At 43.0% G+C, this 19,261-nt stretch overlaps 1 protein-coding gene across 1 annotated transcript in view; it reads left to right on the top strand.

Moving 5' to 3' along the window:
* Nucleotides 1–298: 298 nt before the first annotated feature.
* The window catches only part of RBM46 (RNA binding motif protein 46), a 43,127-nt gene continuing 24,164 nt past the window's right edge, over nucleotides 299–19,261 (top strand). Inside the window, exons 1-2 of the mRNA XM_075860322.1 lie at nucleotides 299–471; nucleotides 18,180–18,344. Coding sequence (XP_075716437.1) covers nucleotides 444–471; nucleotides 18,180–18,344 — 193 coding nt within the window. The 5' untranslated portion in view covers nucleotides 299–443. The remainder of the gene's footprint in view (nucleotides 472–18,179; nucleotides 18,345–19,261) is intronic.

The following is a 19,261-nucleotide window of genomic DNA, read 5'->3' as shown; positions in this document are numbered from 1 at the left end:
GCTCTATTGGCTTTCCTATCATATGCTATTTACAACAGCCAGAACAGCGGTTGTAGTGGCCAGTCACACTGTGACGACTCTGCTCACTCCATTCAGAGACTACAGTGTTCTGCAGAAACTACCAGGTGCACACAGGAGGGGTGTGCCAATGTTACCAGTTACTGACAAATATTCAGACTTGTGTAAATGGCTTTTGAATCAGCACCACGGACGGAAGGACTACTGAGGCCTAGACCACATGATGTGGGACCTTGCTCTGTGATTGGCGAAAATAACTCAGTGCCGCACTGCCTTCTGGGACTGTGGTCTCCCGGCTGCTGCTACAGTACGAATGGGCGGAGTCACAGCCGGTCTTCAGTGGTGATCCGCGCACTTTTGTTTTTTAGCCGTTATTGGTTAATCAGCGTCCGCCATTGTATTCCGTGTCTGCGGAGCCGCCGGGGATGAACATCATGCGCAGACACACACTAGGTCAGTAAACTTTGTGCAGCGAGTTTTGGAAGAAGCTTTACCTCACATTTTCTGCGCAGATGATAAAAATGGCTGTCACTCTGGCAACACTGTAGAGCTATACTGTACCGACTGCGGCCCCACTTCTTTATTAATCCAAGAAGGGACCCCATATACTTGTTACGTGTCTGGTCCTCTAGCGTCTAGTGCTTATAAGGACCGCACTTGTTATCCATGTTATTATTGCTTCTAACCAGCAGATGTGTCATGGAGGACCTCGTGTACTACAACAATGTGACCATATCCAGAGCTGATGCTTCTCTTATTAGTGGCCGCGGCTAAGGGTCTGTTCACACACACACTATTTACGGACGTAAATCGGGCGTTTTAGCCCCGAATTACGTCCGAAAATGCGCCTCATTTGAATGGGTCTTACGATGTTCTGTTCAGAGGGTAATTTTTTTTTACGCCCCACTGGCAAAAGGCGGGGCGTAAAAAAGACCCCCAGGTCAAAGAAGAACCTGTCACTTCTTGGGACGTAATTGGAGCCGTTATTCATGGACACCAATGAAAAGCAGCGCCAATTACGTCCGTATTGGACGCGGCGTTCAAGTGCCTGCACATGCCGTTACGGCTGAAATGACGGGGCTGTTTTCCTGAAAACAGCCCCGTAATTTCAGCCGTCACGGACGCTGTAGTGTGAACATACCCTAATAGAGGGGGAGCCCCTCTATAATGTATATGGAAAATGGTTCTCCTTTAATGTGACAAGTTTAACCCCTTAAAAGATAATGCCAGGAGAGACATTTATGACCTATCCACAGGATAGGTCATAAATGTCAGATAGATGCGGGTCCCACCTATCTCTAGAACAGGGCCCCCTAAACCCCCGTTCTTGCTTTTCTCGCTGAGCTACGCTGTTGCCGTAACTACCATTCAGTTCTATGGGACTAAGGGTATGTTCACACGCTAGCTGGCTTTTACGGCTGAAATGACAGCCTGTTTTCAGAAGAAAACAGCTGCATCGTTTCACACGTAAATGCTCCTCCTCGTAATATGCGAGGCGTCTGGGACGCTCGTATATCTTGAGCTGCTCTTCATTGTGTTCAATGAAGAACGGCTCAAATTACGTTGCAAAGAAGTGTCCTGCACTTCTTTGCCGAGGCAGTCAATTTACGTGTCGTCGTTTGACAGCTGTCAAACGACGACGCGTAAATGACAGGTCGTCTGCACAGTACGTCGGCAAACCCATTCAAATGAATGGGCAGATGTTTGCCGACGTATTGTAGCCCTATTTTCAGGCGTAAAACGAGGCATAATACGCCTCGTTTACGTCTGAAAATAGGTCGTGTGAACCCAGCCTCATGGAAACCGAAACGTTTTTTTCCAAAAGCCATTTTTTCGTCGACATAGCGATATCGGGGCTAGTTTTTTTGCGGGACAAGGTGTAGTTTTTCATGACACCATTTACTGTACTGCATAATGCACTGGGAAGCTGAACAAAAAATCCTTTTACTTGGAGTTACAAGCGGTTTTATATTCTCTATACAGAGCAGCTTTTAAGCAATTTTTTTAAGCCGTTTTTTTTTTTTTTTTACAGTTAGTTTATGGCGTTTTTTTTAAAACTGTGATGTAAAAAAAATAAAGCCCCGTCTGCACGAAACGCAGTTTTTAGACTTTCAGCTACCGTTTTTCCGGCCCCCGAAATACGCCTGAAACACAGCGTGTGAACATACCCTTAGGCCTCATGCACACGACCGTATTTTTGTCCACCCGTAAATACGGGTCCTTGGTCACACGTATTCCACCCGTATTTACGGGCACGTTTTCGCTGCAAAATTGCACTGCACTAATAGTCAGCCACTTCTCTCTATCAGTGCAGGATAGAGAGAAGGGGCAGCCCTTTCCGTAATAAAAGTAAAATTTAAATTCATACTTACCCGGCCGTTGCCTTGGTGACGCGTCCCTCTCTTGACATCCAGTCCGACCTCCCTGGATGACGCGGCAGTCCATGTGACTGCTGCAGCCTGTGATTGGCTGCAGCAGTCACATGGGCTGAAAAGTCATCCCAGGAGGCCGGACTTGAGGAAGAAGCAGGGAGTTCTGGGTAAGTATGAACATTTTATTTTTTATTTTTTTTACAGCTTTATCTATATTGTGATCGGTAGCCACTGTCCAGGGTGCTGAAAGAGTTACTGCCGATCGTTTAACTGTTTGAGCACCAAGGACAGTGACTATTTACTGACGTCGCCTAGCAACGCTCCCGTAATTACAGGTGCACGCACGTAGTCACCTGTAATTACGGAAGCCCCATAGACTTCTATGGGGCTGCCCGTGCCGTAATTACGGCCTGAAATAGGACATGTTCTATATTTTTCAACGGCACGTGCACCTTTCCATAAGCATACGGGGAGGTACCCGTGGCCAATAGAAGTCTATGGGCCCGTAATTACGGCCCGTGATTACGGGCGTTTTTACGTTCGTGTGCATGGGGCCTTAGTGTCATCAGGCCCACAGGATCCACCTGTAATCAATCACATCTAAGTTATGAATGTAGATGTGATTGGCTGACACGGAACCGGTCAGGTCCGCGGACTGACGGATTCAGTGTAAAACGAGCGACACAGCTGTTCTGTATACAGAGTAGCTACATCTCTAAAAGTAAAATTATTTTTTAATAAACACACTGACCAGTTTATAAAAACAAACAAACGAAATGCCCCTAAAGGTGTCCATTGCCTTTAACGACTGCCACGTACATGTACGTGGCATGTCGTTAAGGGATTTCCTGGTTTTATGCATATAAAACTTAACCCCTTCCTGCCGCATCAATTTTTTTCTTTCATTTTTTGTCTGCCCCCCTCTTATTTTAAAGCCGTATATTTTTTATTTTTCAAAAAACATATTGCAGCATAAAATGTACTGAAAAACTGAAAGAAAAATGCTTGTGCAGTGGAATGGAAAATATCAGCAAAATATAAAAAATTAAATTTTTTGGGCATGCACCGTGCAGTAAAAAATAGCATATTATCTTTATTCTGCAGGTCAATACAATTGCGGCGATACCAACTTTATGTATTTTTTTTATATGTTTTACCACTTTTACAAAATAAAAATCATTTGTTAAAAAATAATTGTTCACATGTACCGTGGTCGGGCCGAATCAGGCCTTAATGTAACTAATTTAAAACACTATTGTAGGGCGGGCACTGCACAGGCTCCTGCTCAGACTTCAGACACGATGATGCAATCTCGCCCCAGAGTGCCCGCTCGGTGTTATCTGCCTGGCCCCGCTGGAATTTACTCTGCTCTCGCCTGCAATGTTGGAGACCGGCTGATGTGACGGGCAGAGAGGGATATTAGGGCACGCGGTGCATAATTGATTATAGATTCTGTATAGGGCCAGTATACAGGAGTATAGAGGCATTATACAGGAGTATATACTAAGAATATCCAAATAGGAACCTCTGACTAATGTAACGAAAAAATAGTACATGGTGCCGTCCCAGAAAAATACAGTTCTAGAAAAAGAAAAGATTGTATCTAGGACATATCAAGCACTCAGAGCTAATAGAAAAATGTATAAATGTTTAATTGAAAATATATGAAGTAAGGTAAAAACAATTAACCAAACATAGTGCAATTTGAGTAATTACAATTTAAAATACAACCTGGCCAGATGTATATGTAGAGTACCAGAAACAAATTTAGGCAATGAACATACAATTTGCATACAAAAAAAACTTATACAGGAGGACAGAGGCAGTATATAGGAGTATAGAGGCTGAAAAGCAGAATAGATATAGGTTGAATACAGCTGAAAAGCGGAATAGAGGCAGAATTAGGGCTGGGCAATTCATCTAAAAAAAAAAACAACTAAATTCAGCGCAGATATCGTTGAATCCTATGGTAGAGCAGGGAGCCATAATTTCCCTGCTTTACTATTGACTTTGTACACCACCCGCTTACAGTTCGTCGCAGACAGTAGCGATGACGTCACTGCCTTGCGCCTGCACACACTTCTGCCATATACCTGCGTTTCAGGCATCCTATTGTTCCACGTGGTCTGCAATGCCTGCCCCATTTACTTTCTTTCCGCCTCAATGCCCGCCCTATTTACATCTTGTTTAACCCCTTCCCCCTGCTGGCATTCTGGGCCCTAATGTCCAAGCCATTTTTTACATTTTTCCATTGTCACATCCGAAGAGCTGTAACTTTTTTATTTTTGCGTCGGCATAGCTGTATAAGGTCTTGTTTTTTGCGGGACGACTTGCAGTTTTTATTGGTACCATTTGAGAGTAGATGCGACTTTTTGATCACTTTTTATCAAATTTTTTTTAAGTCAGGATTAACAGAAAACAGCAATTTTTCCATTGTTTTTTATTTTATTTTTTACGGCGTTCACAGTGCGGGTTAAATAATGTAACAGCTTTATAGTCGGGGTCGTTACGGACGCGGCGATACCAAATATGTGTAACTTTTTTGCTTTATTGTAGTTTTTTTAATAGTAAAAGCATTTTGTATGGGGAAAAAGTGGGTTTTTCATTTTTTTTTTCACTTTTTTTAAAATTAACTTTTAAACTTTTTTTACTTTTATACTAGTCCCACTAGGGGACTTCACTATCCTCCGATCGCTATTATAATACACTGCAATACTTTTGTATTGCAGTGTATTACTGCCTGTCCGTTTAAAACAGACAGGCATCTGCTAGGTCATGCCTGCGGCATGATCTAGCAGGCATTCGTTCCAGGCAGACCTGGGGGCCTTTATTAGACCCCCCGGCTGCCATAGAAGACACAGACACTCGGCGATCGTATCGCCGGGTGTCGGTGGGAGAGAGAGGGAGCTCCCTCCCTCTCTCCAAAACCATTCAGATGCGGTGCACGCTATTGTTCACCGCATCTGAAGGGTTAAACGGGTGAGATCGATACTAATATCGATCTCACCCGGCAGAGCAGGGACGCCCTCAGCTGCCTCTGGCAGCTGAGAGCAGGGAGATTTGACGGCTCCCTGCTCTGTTTACTTTATTCTACAGCAGCGCCATAGAATGGCGGCGCTGCAGAATAAAGCCCATTAATGACCGCCGTGAAAAGGCTTATCGGCGGTCATAAAGGGGTTAATCTCAATGCCTGCACGCTTTGGTGAGCAGAAAGTGCCGCCCCAAATTGTATATACAGGGATGATGGGGGTAATATACAGGGTTAATGGGGATTATATACAGGGATGATGAGGGTTTCTGCATATTACCCCCTCATCCCTGTATATTCCAGCCATCATTTCTGTATATAACCCCCATCAACCCTGTCTACCGGGATGATGGGAGTTGTATTCAGGAATGATGGGGGTTATACACAGGGATGAAGGCTGTCTAATAGATGTAGTGATGATAGGGGTTATATACAGCGATGAAGGGGTTATATAAAGGGATGATGTGGTAATATACAGGGATGATGGGAGTTATACACAGCCCCAAGATAATGGGTAATAAGAGAAAAAGCACCTCACAATTTGTTATTTCTCCTAAATACGGCAATACCTCATGTGGTCGTAAACTGCTATATGGGCGCACAGCAAGGATCATAAAGAGGAAGTTGTACCATTTCGTTTTTGAGCACAGATTCTGCTGGAATATTTTTCAGGCTCCATATTGTGTTTGCAGAGCCCCTGAGGTACCAATTTAATTGGAAACCCCCAAGAAGTGACCCCATTTATGAAACTACATCCCTCAAGGCATTTATCTAGGTGTGTAGTGATCATTTGACCCTACAGGAGTTTTCTAGAATTTGATGCAAAGAAATTATTCAATTTCAGCACCCAATATGTTGTGCCCAGCTGGTGTTATCGGAGACACTCACCCCATGAGATGTTATGTAAGTTCTCCCGAGTACGGCAATATCCCATATGTGGCTACTATCTCCTGCTAGGGTACTTGGCAAAGCTTAGAAGCGAAATTGCACCATGCCTACTTTGGTGATATTTACTACATTGTTACATGATTACAGAGGCTCAGAGGTTTTAAAATATTAGAAAACTCCAAGAAGTGACCCCATTTGGAAAACTACATCCCTCAAGCTATTCATCAGGGGTATAGTGAGAAATTTGACTTTTCAGATTTTTGTAGGAATTAAAATAAGTTTGGTAGAAAACAAAAATATTTTAGGGACTTGTGAGTTTGATGAAACATTTTGGGGATGTATCAAGCACCAATGGGGGGAAAAAAAAAAAAAAAAAAAAAAAAAAAAGCACCTCACAATTAATTCAGCCTTTTTTCCGGTGTTCATTGATATCACGTGACCTTTTTTTTCTTATTGTACAGGCACACGGTGGGGCCCAGAATTGAAGGTGTGCCATGAGACTCTTAACCCCTTAACGACCGGCGTAGTGTTTTTACGTCGGTCGTTTAGGGTAGTTCTTCTGAAGTGTCGGCTTTTCACGTCGGCACTTCAGAAGAACTTTTCTGCCATCGTGCCAGGATCTCTTGAAGCCTCGGGATTCAGGGCAACGATTGGAGACCACTAGCAGTGGTCTCCAATCATTTTTAACCCCTCAGATGCGGTGCTGAATAGCAAGTACCGCATCTGAGTGGTTTGCGAGGGAGGGGGCCGCATCGGAGCGGTTTTCTCTGGGATCTCCTGAAGACCGGGCTGTTAGTAACAGCCTCGGGCTTCAGGGCAACGATCGGAGACCACTGGCAGTGGTCTCCGATCAGTTTTAACCCCTCAGATACAGCACTCAATAGCAAGTGCCGCATCTGAGTGGTTTGGGAGGGAGCCGCATCGGAGCGGTTTTCCCGGTCATCGGGTGATCTGCCTCTGAAACCAAGGCTGTTAGCAACTGCCTTGGCTTCAGAGTGATGATCGGAGACCAATAACAGTGGTTTCCGTTCATGTGATCACTGTGAGAACCATTCACAGTGTTTCTCCTACCTGTCTCTTCTCACACTCTCTGTATGAGAAGAGACAGAGAAAGCATTTTACTGTGACACAAAGTTACAATAAATCTAATATATAAACTTCAATTGTGTACCTAGGCTAGGGTTATCCTTAGGGCAGGTTCACACGTGGCAGAGTTTTTCCGCTGCAAATGTTGGTGCAGATTTGGGGCAATTACGCAACGAATCTGCACCAACATTTGCATATTTGACAGGCAAAAAAAAGACGTTGCAGAAAACACAGCGGACTTGCCACAGATTTCAGTTGTTGCATTGCAAAGGCTGAAATCCGCAGTGAAATTCTGCTTCTTCTCCGCCACAGTCAGTGCATGCTGTGGAGGGAAAATTCTGCACCGCAGCCTATGGTCCGCAGTGGAGTTTTCCGCAACGTCTGAACTAACTTGCCTAAAAATGTATTGAAACAAATCTAAAAAACGGCCGCTGGAGAATTCCACTGCGGACTGTCCACAGCAGAATTCCACAGCAATTCCGCCACGTGTGAACGTGCCCTTAGGGTTATTCTAGAGTTAGCCTAGGTTTAGCCTAGGGTTTTTGTGTGGCGTACATGTGTGATGTCTGTGTATTTTATTTGTGCAAAAAAAAAATATATATATGTAAAAAATTTTTTTTTATAGTCTACGTGTTTGTTCGACATCAGTTTTTTGTGGAGCGTGCTTTTGTGACGTCTGTGTATTTTTGTCTGTGAAAAAAAAAAAGTAAAGAAAAAATAATACATTTGTCGGTGTGTGCGTCTGGTTACAGTCTTTGTCGTATGTGTGTGTAATTACAATGGCCCATAAAAGGTCCACGGTGGAAGAGGCATACGCCATGTTAATTTCTGACTGATGAAAGCGATCCAGAAACCGCGTCCGAGGTAGAAATGTTGTCTACCAGTGACAGCGACGACAGTGATACGCTTTCTGCAATTCAAGTGTCGCTGCAGAGTCCACAAGCACAGGGCATGTCGCAGAAGTACCACAAAACACGGCCCGCTCTATTCCCCCAGGATATATTGAGTGGGTACCCACAGAGTCATTTTTCCCTAATATCCCAGAATTTATTGCCACACCAGGGATAAATATTAATGTGGAGAATTTTACAGCCCTCGATTTAAAAAAAATATTCATTACAGATGAACTATTGGAGCTGGTTGTCAACCAAACCAATCTGTATGCTCGCCAATTCTTTGCTGAAAAGCCAATGTCCTCCTATGCAAATCAGTGGCACCCCACAAATATTGGCGAACTTAAACATTTTTGGGGCTCATCCTCAACATGGGGTTAGTGAAAAAGCCCTCAATCCGGTCATATTGGGCAACAAGCCCTACACATGCCACACCTGTTTTTCCAGCCGTTATGACCAGAAGCAGGTATGAGGTGCTAATGCGCTTCCTTCATTTTAACGACAATCACCGTCCCCCCCCCCGTAGTGATCCAGGCCGTGTCCGCCTGTATAAAATAAGGCCCCTGATAAAAATTTTGGAGGAGTTATTTATTCTGATGTACAACCCCGAAAAAAACCTAGCGGTGGATGAATCGCTGATGAGTTACAAAGGCAGGCTCTCATTCCGCCAGTACATCCCCTCAAAGAGAGCAAAATATGGGGTTAAAATCTACAAGCTCTGTGAGAGCGGTACAGGCTACACATCTGCCTTTAGAATCTATGAAGGCAAAGACCGTGATATTACGCACATTATTAACTCATTTACTTTCACACGGTTTTTGTAGGCAGAACCGAAAGGGAGGGTTGCTTATTGAATAATTCTTCACTGTAAAAATGCAGCAATACTGTATTTTCTGGGAAAAACTATTTTTATTTCTTTCCACCTATTAAAAGTACTCACTTTACCCCTAGATGAATATTAGCAGGACATTTATACTTGTCAAAATGACCTGCAGTACCACGGCAAATACAGCGTGGTTCCCTAAAATCAGCTCATGGCGTAAAAAGGCCTCCAAAAGCCAAAATTGACTCCTATGATATGCCCTATAACGGGTCCGTATAATAGATTAGACATGCATATTTGGTATCGCCGTACACGGGAGAAGTAGCAGAATGTGGAAAGGTGTCACTTTTACCAATATGTCATATGGTGTTTCGAAATGGCTTAAGAAAAGTGACACTTCTGTAAAAAAAAAAAAAAGCAATTTACATTTTTTTGGCCCAAGTTTGGACAAATTCTGTAAAGAGTGTGAAGGGTTAAAACGGAAATTGAACCGCTAGAAATAGACTTTAGAATGTCTAGTTTGTAAAACATAATGTTTTTTTTACCATTATTTATTGGACTTCAAGTCCATTACCCATACATTACTACCATGGTGTAAAAAACTAAATTAAGACATTTTAGTGCGCAATTGAAAAAAGGGGCACTTGTGTTTTATACTATATTTCTGGTCAAAAAAAATAAAAATACACTACGCCTCCAAGTCAGGTGTCCTTATGTTCAGGATAAATGAAAAAATATATTTCAATACATTTGTATGATACAATTACTTTATTTTCAAACTGTTACATTTTAAATGATGAAAAATCAAAAATGTCTTTTTTTTTTGCCTTTCCACAGCTATAAAAAAAAAAGTAACAAAAATGTTACCTATACATATATACCACAAAAAGGAAGCACTACATGTCCCAAGAAAACCGTGCAAAATTCACATCGATACATAAAACACATACAGAGTTATACTGCGTTACATCTGTGAATAGCAAAACTGCGAAAATTGCTCTGGTCACTAAGGTTTAAAACACCTTCGGTATTAAGGGGTTAAAGGCTTAGTTTTTGCTTGGGTGACTTTGGGTTACCATGGTGGTATTCATCTAGGGGTATAATGTTTTTGTTTTTTTATATCCAATTAGTGCACAAGTGGGCAATTTTAAATGAAGGTGACTTCAAATTTAAGATGAAATTTATATGCACATCCTGAAAAAGGCATAAATAAAACTAGTAACCAGTGACAAATGGTAAATTCTGAAACGTTCTTTCAGGCAAGGCCCTGCTTTGGAGGTGCAAGTGCTGCATTGATATGTCGCAGGGGTCAGCAGCCTTCGGTACCCCAGCTGTTGTGAAACTACAATTCCCAGCATGCCTTAACAGCCTTTAGCTGGAATAATAAAGCCTTTGGCTTTCAGGGCATGCTGGGTGTCCTAGTTTAACAGCTGGAGTGCTAAAAGTTGCTGACCCCTGATATATCGTATCCTTTCAGATACCCCTCTTCGAGCATACGCGACCTCGCTTTTGTGGATGGCTCTTTTTTTCCGGCCGGGGACAATTCTACTCGCCTCACTTCTTAAAGGGAACCTGTCACCAGCATTTCACCTATTGAAATTTACTTATCCCTCACTGGCCGCTGCTATCAAAAGTTCATTGCCGTTATCCCCTGTCCTAAACTCCTCCTCCGACTGTAAATAACGGTCTGCAAACATTTTTCGCCTTTTATCGTAATAAACCGGTGTCCCATTGTACGCACACCCCAGAAGAGGACATCAATGCGCAAGCTCAGGCTTTTGTGTGGCGAGGAGCTGTCAAAGGTAAGGAGGCGGGGCAAACTCGGAAAGACTTGAGGAATGAACATATAAGGCTGGGTTCACACGACCATGTTACGTCCGTAATGGACGGAACGTATTTCGGCTGGAAGACCCGGACCGAACACAGTGCAGGGGGCCGGGCTCCTAGCATCATAGTGATGTACGATGCTAGGAGTCCCTGCCTCGCTGCAGGACAACTGTCCCGTACTGTAATCATGATTACAGTACGGGAAAGTAGTTCCACGCAGAGGCAGGGACTCCTAGCATCGTACATCACTATGATGCTAGGAGCCCGGCCCCCTGCAGTGTGTTCGGTCCGGGTCTTCCGGCCGAAATACGTTCCGTACATTACGGACGTAACATGGTCGTGTGAACCCAGCCTTACTCTTCAAACGAACATTTGACTCTTTTGTGCTCATTAGCATACGGTGCGGGAACACTAAAAAACTGAATACTAAAGTTACAGAACCGACTAAGACAATTATAGGTTATATAGAAATGGAAATGATTTTTCACCCACTACCACCTGGTATTGCTGGTTTAACAGGTGAAATGCTGGTGACAGGTTCCCTTCAAAGCCCTGCTTCTCGCTCCTTCCTCTTGGTCTCTAAAAAAAAATTTTTTCAAGGTACTCCAGGAACCTAGAACGATTGCCAGCACTTTGCTACAAAATAAAAATAATTGAGGAGGGCCATTTGAATAAAGTACACTGACCGTTTTTTCTACAATACGTGTCTTTCGCAAGGCACAGTATGGCTTCACTAATTAATCTCCCAAATACACGCCTCCCATATGTCTGTTGTAGGCCTGTATGCATATAGGCTCTGAAACCGTAGTGTTTGCTCCACGTACTGAAACTGGGTTTGTGGTGTAGACATGGATTGAGGAGAGCATGAGGACCTATTTTTTGGTCCCTGAATTTTACCAGGAGCACATTTTGATCGTATCGTGCCCTGGTTTCGCCAACTGCCAGTTTTTCAGCAAGAAACAGACTTTGGAAGATATTTAAATTCCTGCAAGCAGTGCCACAGGCCAGTGTTTTCCTTTCAACAAGGCACTTAAAAAGCGGAACACTTGTATAGTAGTTATCGAGGTATAGGTGGTACCCCTTCGACATCAGAAGAGGCAGTAGGCCCAACACTATTTTACCACTTGTGCCAAGAACTGGGGGGGGGGGGGGTACTCTGAGGGACTTATCTGTGTGTCTTTGCCCTCGTACAAACGAAAGAAGTGTGTGTATCCAGACTGTCTCTCTGCAGGTTTATATATTTTTATCTGATTCAAGGGAAAAAAAAAAAAAAAGAGGGTTGGCACGGCTCCAAGTACAGGGCAAAACATAGACTCACATGTGCAAGTAGTGTGGCTCAAAACACATGGGATACAGCTGTCAGGATTATTGCCAGCAGGATGCTCATCGATAAGAAATAAAGCACGTATGCAAAACTTGATGATGAACAGGAGAAATATACGAGGCACTCACCGCAGTGGCAATAGAAAGGATTTATTTGAACAGATCTCGGTCAATGATGATGTGAAGGATGCCAACAACCGTTTCACGCTGAGAGCGCTTTGACTCTCTTGTTTGGCAAATATTGATGGAAATGAAGCCTTACCTTGAAAAGTATTAATGATTCGTCAATGATTGAACCCCGCAACGGAAAGTGAAACCACAGCTTCCGTTTCAGTCACCATTCCGGCAGGTTTCCGGTTTTCCAACAGAATCAATAGCGGAGTCGACTATGCTATTGATTATCAATGGTGACTGAAACGGAAGCTGTGGTTTCACTTTCCGTTGCGGGGGTCACCCGACGGAACCCCGGAACGGAAAGCGAACGGTGATGTGAACAGGCCCCAACTTTATTCTGTGGGTCAATACGATGACGGCGATACCAAATATATATAGTTTTTTCTATATTTTACTACTTTTACAAGTAAAAACCTAAGTGTAAAAAAGAAAATTTATTTTGTGTCGCCAAATTCCGAGAGCAATAACTTTTTATTTTTCCATCGATTAAGTGTTATGAGTGCTTTATTTTTGCGGGATAAGCTGTAATTTTGAATAATACATTTTTAGTGTACATGCGACGGTTTGATCACTTTTTATTTCATTTTTTGTGGGAGATTAGGTGACCAAAAAAAAAAAAAGGAGATTCTGGCGTTTAAATTTTTTTTTTATACGGCGTTCACCCTTGCGGGTTAAATAATGATACATTGTAATAGTTCAGACTTTTACGGACGCGGCGACCAATTATGTTTGTTTATTTTTTTCCTTTTTTTTATGCTTTATTTTACTTTTTTTATTATTCCCCCTAGGGGACTTTAACCAGGGATCATTAGATCGCTTGCACGATATACTAAAAATACTAATGAATTGCAGTATATCGTGATTCTGACAGGCATCTATTAAGACCGGCCTTCATTAGGCCCCCAGCCAGTTGATTGCAACCATTACCCCCCCCCCACGCGATTGGTTTGTGGGGAGCGCGATGGGCTTTTAGAGGGGGTCGCCCCCTCTTTCTAACGATTTAAATTCTGCGGTCGCTAATGACCGCAAAATTTAACGAGTTAAACAAGCGGGATCGCGTTCCAGCGCAATGCCGCTAGTTACGCTCAAGTGTCGGCTGTAACAAACAGCCGACACCGGCATCGTATGGAGCGAGTTCACTCCGTGAGCCCGTTCCATACTTCCCCTACCCCACTTTGGTGTATGGATACGTCAAATGTCGGGAAGGGGTTAAAATAATAAATTTCTTGAAAGCCAGTTATATTTAATCTTATATTTGGAGCAGAGGTAAACTCAGGTGTGTAGGAGGTAGGCAGTAGCCATATGGGGTCACTTGTGCTGGGGTCATTCGTATCACTAGCCCTGCTTCATTTCTGAGGGGGTTCCTCGTCATCCGTGGAGGAGGATAACAAAAACTCTGATTCATCCTCACTGGCGCTTTCAGTATTGGAACATAAAATGTTATATGCCTCCTCCACGCTAAATAGATGAGACATTCTGGGTATATAACAACGCTGCACTAACCCTGATGTGCAAAAGTATATTCCTGAATTAGTATTAGTTTTCTTTTTTGTCTTTTTTTTTTTTTTTATGAAGACAAAAGTAGAACCCTGACAAGGTAACTGACGTGCAAAAGTAGCACACAAAATGGCTACTGAATTACTAAACTATCCTAAACTTCTAAAAACTTTTTATTTTGTTTTTTTTTCATGCTGTTGGACACTAAAGGGTGGGCAGTACAGGGTGGTGGTGGACACTATAGCATCACTAAACGGTGGGCAGCAAAGGGTGCTGGTGGACACTATAGCGGCACTAAATGGTGGGTAGTAAATGCTTCTGGTGGACCCTAAAAGGGGCTCATATATATATATACTGATAGGCACTAAAAAGGCTGCTCTATATATTGATGGGCACTATAGAGGGCTAATGAGCCAGATATTTTTGTCGTTTCAAGGACTTATGTCATTCACGTTAATTATTTTTTTTGCGGCTAGTTGAATGATTGTGTGAACAGATGTTCTTACCCATTGTTAAGCATCATTTACACGAGCGTAATATACGTGCGTGCTTTTCACGCGTGTTGTAAGCATCTGTATTAGTCTATGGGGCATTGCAGACAGTGCGTGAATTTTGCGCAGCGCGAGTGCGTTGCGTAAAACTCACGACATGTCCTATCTTTGTGCGCATCACGCACGCTTTGAAGTCAATGGGTGCGTGAAAACCAGGCATGCCGCACGGAAGCACTTCCGTGCGAACTGCGTGGTTCGCGCAACAGCTGTCAAACTCAATGTAAACAGAAAAGCACCAAGTGCTTTTCTGTTTACAAACATCCAAACGGAGTGTCATGATGGCGGCTGCGCGAAAATCACGCAGCCGCACATCATACACTGATGACACACGCAGCTGTTAAGTGCCTTTTGCGCATGCAAAAGCCGCGTTTTTTTGCGTGCGCAAAACGCACACGCTCGTGTAAATGAGGCCTTAGATTGTAATTCTTTTTGGTAGCTTGTGATTGAGAAATATGTTTCTTCTATTTTTCTTAAAGTGTACCTAACCTTTCAGGTGACTTCAGAATAAGCTATTATATGTGTGTACATGAGGAATAACACTATTTCTGACCATCATATAACTTTTTGTATTCTGCATTTTTAGCAGTTTTCCCCCCGTGTAATCTCAATATCTAATTCTCAGTCTTACCTGAGCTAGTGGGTGTCTCCCATGCTTTGCAAACATAAAGAGAACATCCTGCTTCCCTATCCCTATCTGACACACACATACATACATACATACATACATACAATGATTCAAAAGGGAAGGTGAAAAAGTAAAGGCCTGTAGTTAAAGTAAAAATCAGTGATACTGTAAACACCCAGAGACTGAAAATCAAAGCAAAACTGCAAAGCAAAAAAAAGCCCATAGCAGCCAATCACAGCACAACTTTCATTTTCAAGAGCCAAATTGTAAATGTGCTTACATAGTGTGACCTAAGATGGCGACATAGAAGGAAGAAAAAGCACCTTGGATCGGCTGCCACGGAAACAACGATTCCCCAATGTTGTGCTGGCCTCCACTAATCGCCAGATCTAACACCCTGCGACTTTTCTGTGGGGCTACATCAAGGACTCAGTGTATCTGTCCCCCCAGCCACAAGATCTGAACAACCTGAGACAACGCATCACTGAAACAGTGGAGTCCATATCCGAGGATATGCTGGCACTTTTCTGGACAGAATTGGACTGCCGTGTTACCAATGGAAATCACTTTGAACATTTGCAGTGTATAGATAAAACTTGGATAGATAGTGTGTCTTTTCATGTTATTAAATTAGTGTTATGTTCTCTCGGTTATGAATACTGAGGCTATAATTTTGCACCATTCTTTTTGAATTATCCTATATCCGCAACAGGGAGGAAATTACATGGCAATAATGAGCAGTGTAGCTGTTAATCCAGCACTTGGGAGAGATAGAACACTTACTAGAAGCTGCTGCAGCATCTCTGTTTGTCTCTATGCCTCTGTTTTACTCTGCTAGTCCTCCTCCTCCTCCCCTCTCCATAGACTTCTACGGCAGCTGTAACCTGATCCCTTAGTGAGCTGATAGTCCAACTTGACTCGAGACAGGCTTAGCAGTAAATTCAGAGTGAACAGTTAGGGTATGTGCACACGATAGCAGGCATTTACGTCTGAAAAGACAGACTGTTTTCAGGAGAAAACAGCTGCCTCGTTTCAGTCATAAATGCTCCTCGCATTTTGCGAGGCTTCTCTGACAGCCGTAAATTTTGAGCTGCTCTTCATTGAGTTCAATGAACGGCTCAAATTACGTCTGAAAGAAGTGTCCTGCACTTCTTTTGACGAGGCTGTATTTTTACGCGTCGTCGTCGTTTGACAGCTGTCAAACGACGACGCGTAAAATGACAGGTTGACGGCACAGTACGTCGGCAAACCCATTCAAATGAATGGGCAGATGTTTGCCGACGTATTGTAGCCCTATTTTCAGACGTAAAACGAGGCATAATACGCCTCGTTTACGTCTGAAAATAGGTAGTGTGAACCCAGCCTTAGGCACGCTCGGCTGAACATGTCTTTTTTTCTATGGGATTGGGGAATAAGCCACAGACAACTTGGAAAGAGGCGGGTTTGCTGTCTTTTTTCTGATGTATATGGCCAGCTTAACTCAGTTTGTGAGGTTGCTTAGCTACATGTACCGTATTTTTCGGACTATAAGAAGCAGTTTTTAGCAAGGATAAATCTTGCTAAAAAGTCCCTGCGTCTTATAGTCCGCAGAAAAGGGACCCGGCATCGCCATGACCGCTTCATTACTTAACCCCTTCCCGACCCATGACGAGCCGGCACATCATGGAGCTGGAGGTGGGTGATGTATGGAGCGGGCTCACACGCTGAGCCCGCTCCATACACTGCAGGTGTCAGCTTCTGACACACTGCTCTGACGGCCAGGAACAGCATGTTCACTGTTCCTGGCAGTTTAAAGGGCTTGTACCATAAAACACATGTATCCCCTATCCACAGGATAGGGGATACATGTGTGAACGATAAGGAGAACGGGGAACGAAAGTTACCAGGAGCGCTGCATGAGAAGCTGTGACTTCCGCGTTCTGTGTCCGGCAGCTTCATAGAGATCAATGGGATTCTTCTGCGCATGCACTAGCGGCTCCCCATTGATCTCTGTGGAGCTGCGGAACAGATAAGCCGGACACAGAACCCGTAAGTCCAGGCTTCTCATGTAGCGATTTGGATGACTTTCGGTCCCCTGTTCTCCTTATCTCTGGGGGTCCCAGCGGTCGGTCCCCCAGCGATCTCACATGTAGCCCCTATCCTGTGGACAGGGGATAAATGTGTTTTATGGCAAACCCCTTTAACTAGTTAAATGCCGTGGTCAATAGCGACCGTGGCATTTATAGGGGTTTTTTCTATGAAGGACATTTATGACATATTCTCAGGATATGTCAGATAGGTGCGGGTCCTGCATCTATCTCTAGAACAGGGCCCCCTAAACTCCGTTCTAGCTTTCTGTGCTCTCCCGGCCACTTGATTGCATGTGAAGTTACTGAAACAGCGTAACTCACAGAGCTACGCTGTTTCCGTAACTCCCATAGAACTGAACAGTAGTTACGGAAACAGCGTAGCTCGCATTCTACGCTGCTTCCGTAACTGCCATTCACTACTATGGGAGTTAGGGAAACAACGTACTCCACATGTAACCAAGTAGCCGCTGGTTAAAGTCCCCTAGGGGAACTAATAAAGTGTAAATTAAAAAAATAAATGTTGATACATTTTCAGGAGTGTAAAAAAAAAAAAAAAATTTTTTTTTTCCCATTGTTCCCCAAGCACAATGTAAAAAAATAAAATAGTTTGGTATCGCTGCGTCCGTAAAAGATTTAACTCGCACGGTGAGTTTAAAAAATTAAAACATCAAAATAATTTTTGGGTCATCTTAGTGCTTAAAATATGAAATAAAGAAAAAAAGTGATCAAAAAAACTAAAAATAAATTGCATGTACCAAAAAATTATGCCAATAAAACTACAGCTCGTTCCGCAAAAAATAAGCCCTCACACTGCTCAATCGAAGAAAAATATATTAAAAAAAGTCGGCTCTCAGAATGTGGTGAAACAGAATAAATTATTTAACAAATCATTTTTTCCCTATTTTCTGTTGTCTAAAACCTGGGTGAGTCTTATGGTCAGGTGCGTCTTATAGTCCGAAAAATACAGTACTTTTTCGGTATATTAACAGTTTTATACTTTCCTAGATGACTTTGCAGCCATCCATGAAGAATGTTCAGATATTCTGAATGAATGCGGCAAATCTAACATTGGGACTCAGAATGAAGCGGCTTTGCTTGCATTAATGGAAGAGACTGGATACAATTTAGTACAGGAGAATGGACAGCGCAAGTTTGGTGGTCCTCCTCCAGGTAAATGTGTTGACTGTTTACCTAAATTTATGTAAAGTTCTGCAAATGCTGATTAAAGTGTACCACCACCACTTATATAGAAAAACAAATTATAGTTCATGATTTTGCTAAATAATCGCTTTTATATGTAACTTGTTATCGGTTATCTGATGGACTCATTGTAATTCAATGGAAATGGAGGCAAAAAGATGCTTTACGATCAATCTGTTGTCACTTGCTCGAACCTTTCTCATGGGTACTGTAAATCTCATCCTTTGCTTTTCATAAATCTTGCAGTCACATGATGAAATCAAGTGACACTTTTTCAATAGCTTCCCACTCATAGCAAGCAGGTATATATATATATATATATATATATATTGTAAGGGGGCAGCCCTCTGGATCACAGTCTCCTGGGGTAGACAGGCACTTTTGGCACAGTAGGAACAGACTTCAGTCCAGTCACAGTGTGGTACTACTGGCCAGTTATATTAGGTAAAAAAGCCGTAGCAGAAAACAAATTAATAAAAAGTAAATCCTAGGCTGGTCTGGCCACTAACTAAACATGCAGTTCCTAACTACCAAGAGCTGAGCCTAGAGCTCCAACTCCCAAACACCACCACAGTTGCTTTACTCACATCCAGCATTCCCAGGAGCAGCGAGAGAGACTGAGAACTCTGCCTCTGTTTTAAAGCACCCCTCAGCTGTGCAGGTAATTAGCCACAATGCAATACCTGAAGTGGCTAGTGGAATAGGAACCCTCCCAACTCCCCCTATTCCAACAACCAGGCCCTTATACACAGGCTTTCCAGAAAACCCTTGAGCAAGGAAAACACATTTTCCTTATAGCTCAATTCCCTGACTGCTTTAAAATGTATATGACAGGAACCTGGGTGAGATGTACGCTCCGTCCACTACTTTCCCCCTGGTCCTGTCAC

The sequence above is a fragment of the Rhinoderma darwinii genome, chromosome 1 (genome assembly GCF_050947455.1).
Source record: "Rhinoderma darwinii isolate aRhiDar2 chromosome 1, aRhiDar2.hap1, whole genome shotgun sequence".
Classification (NCBI taxonomy): Eukaryota; Metazoa; Chordata; class Amphibia; order Anura; family Rhinodermatidae; genus Rhinoderma; species Rhinoderma darwinii.
This window is presented reverse-complemented; position numbering and strand designations above follow the sequence as displayed.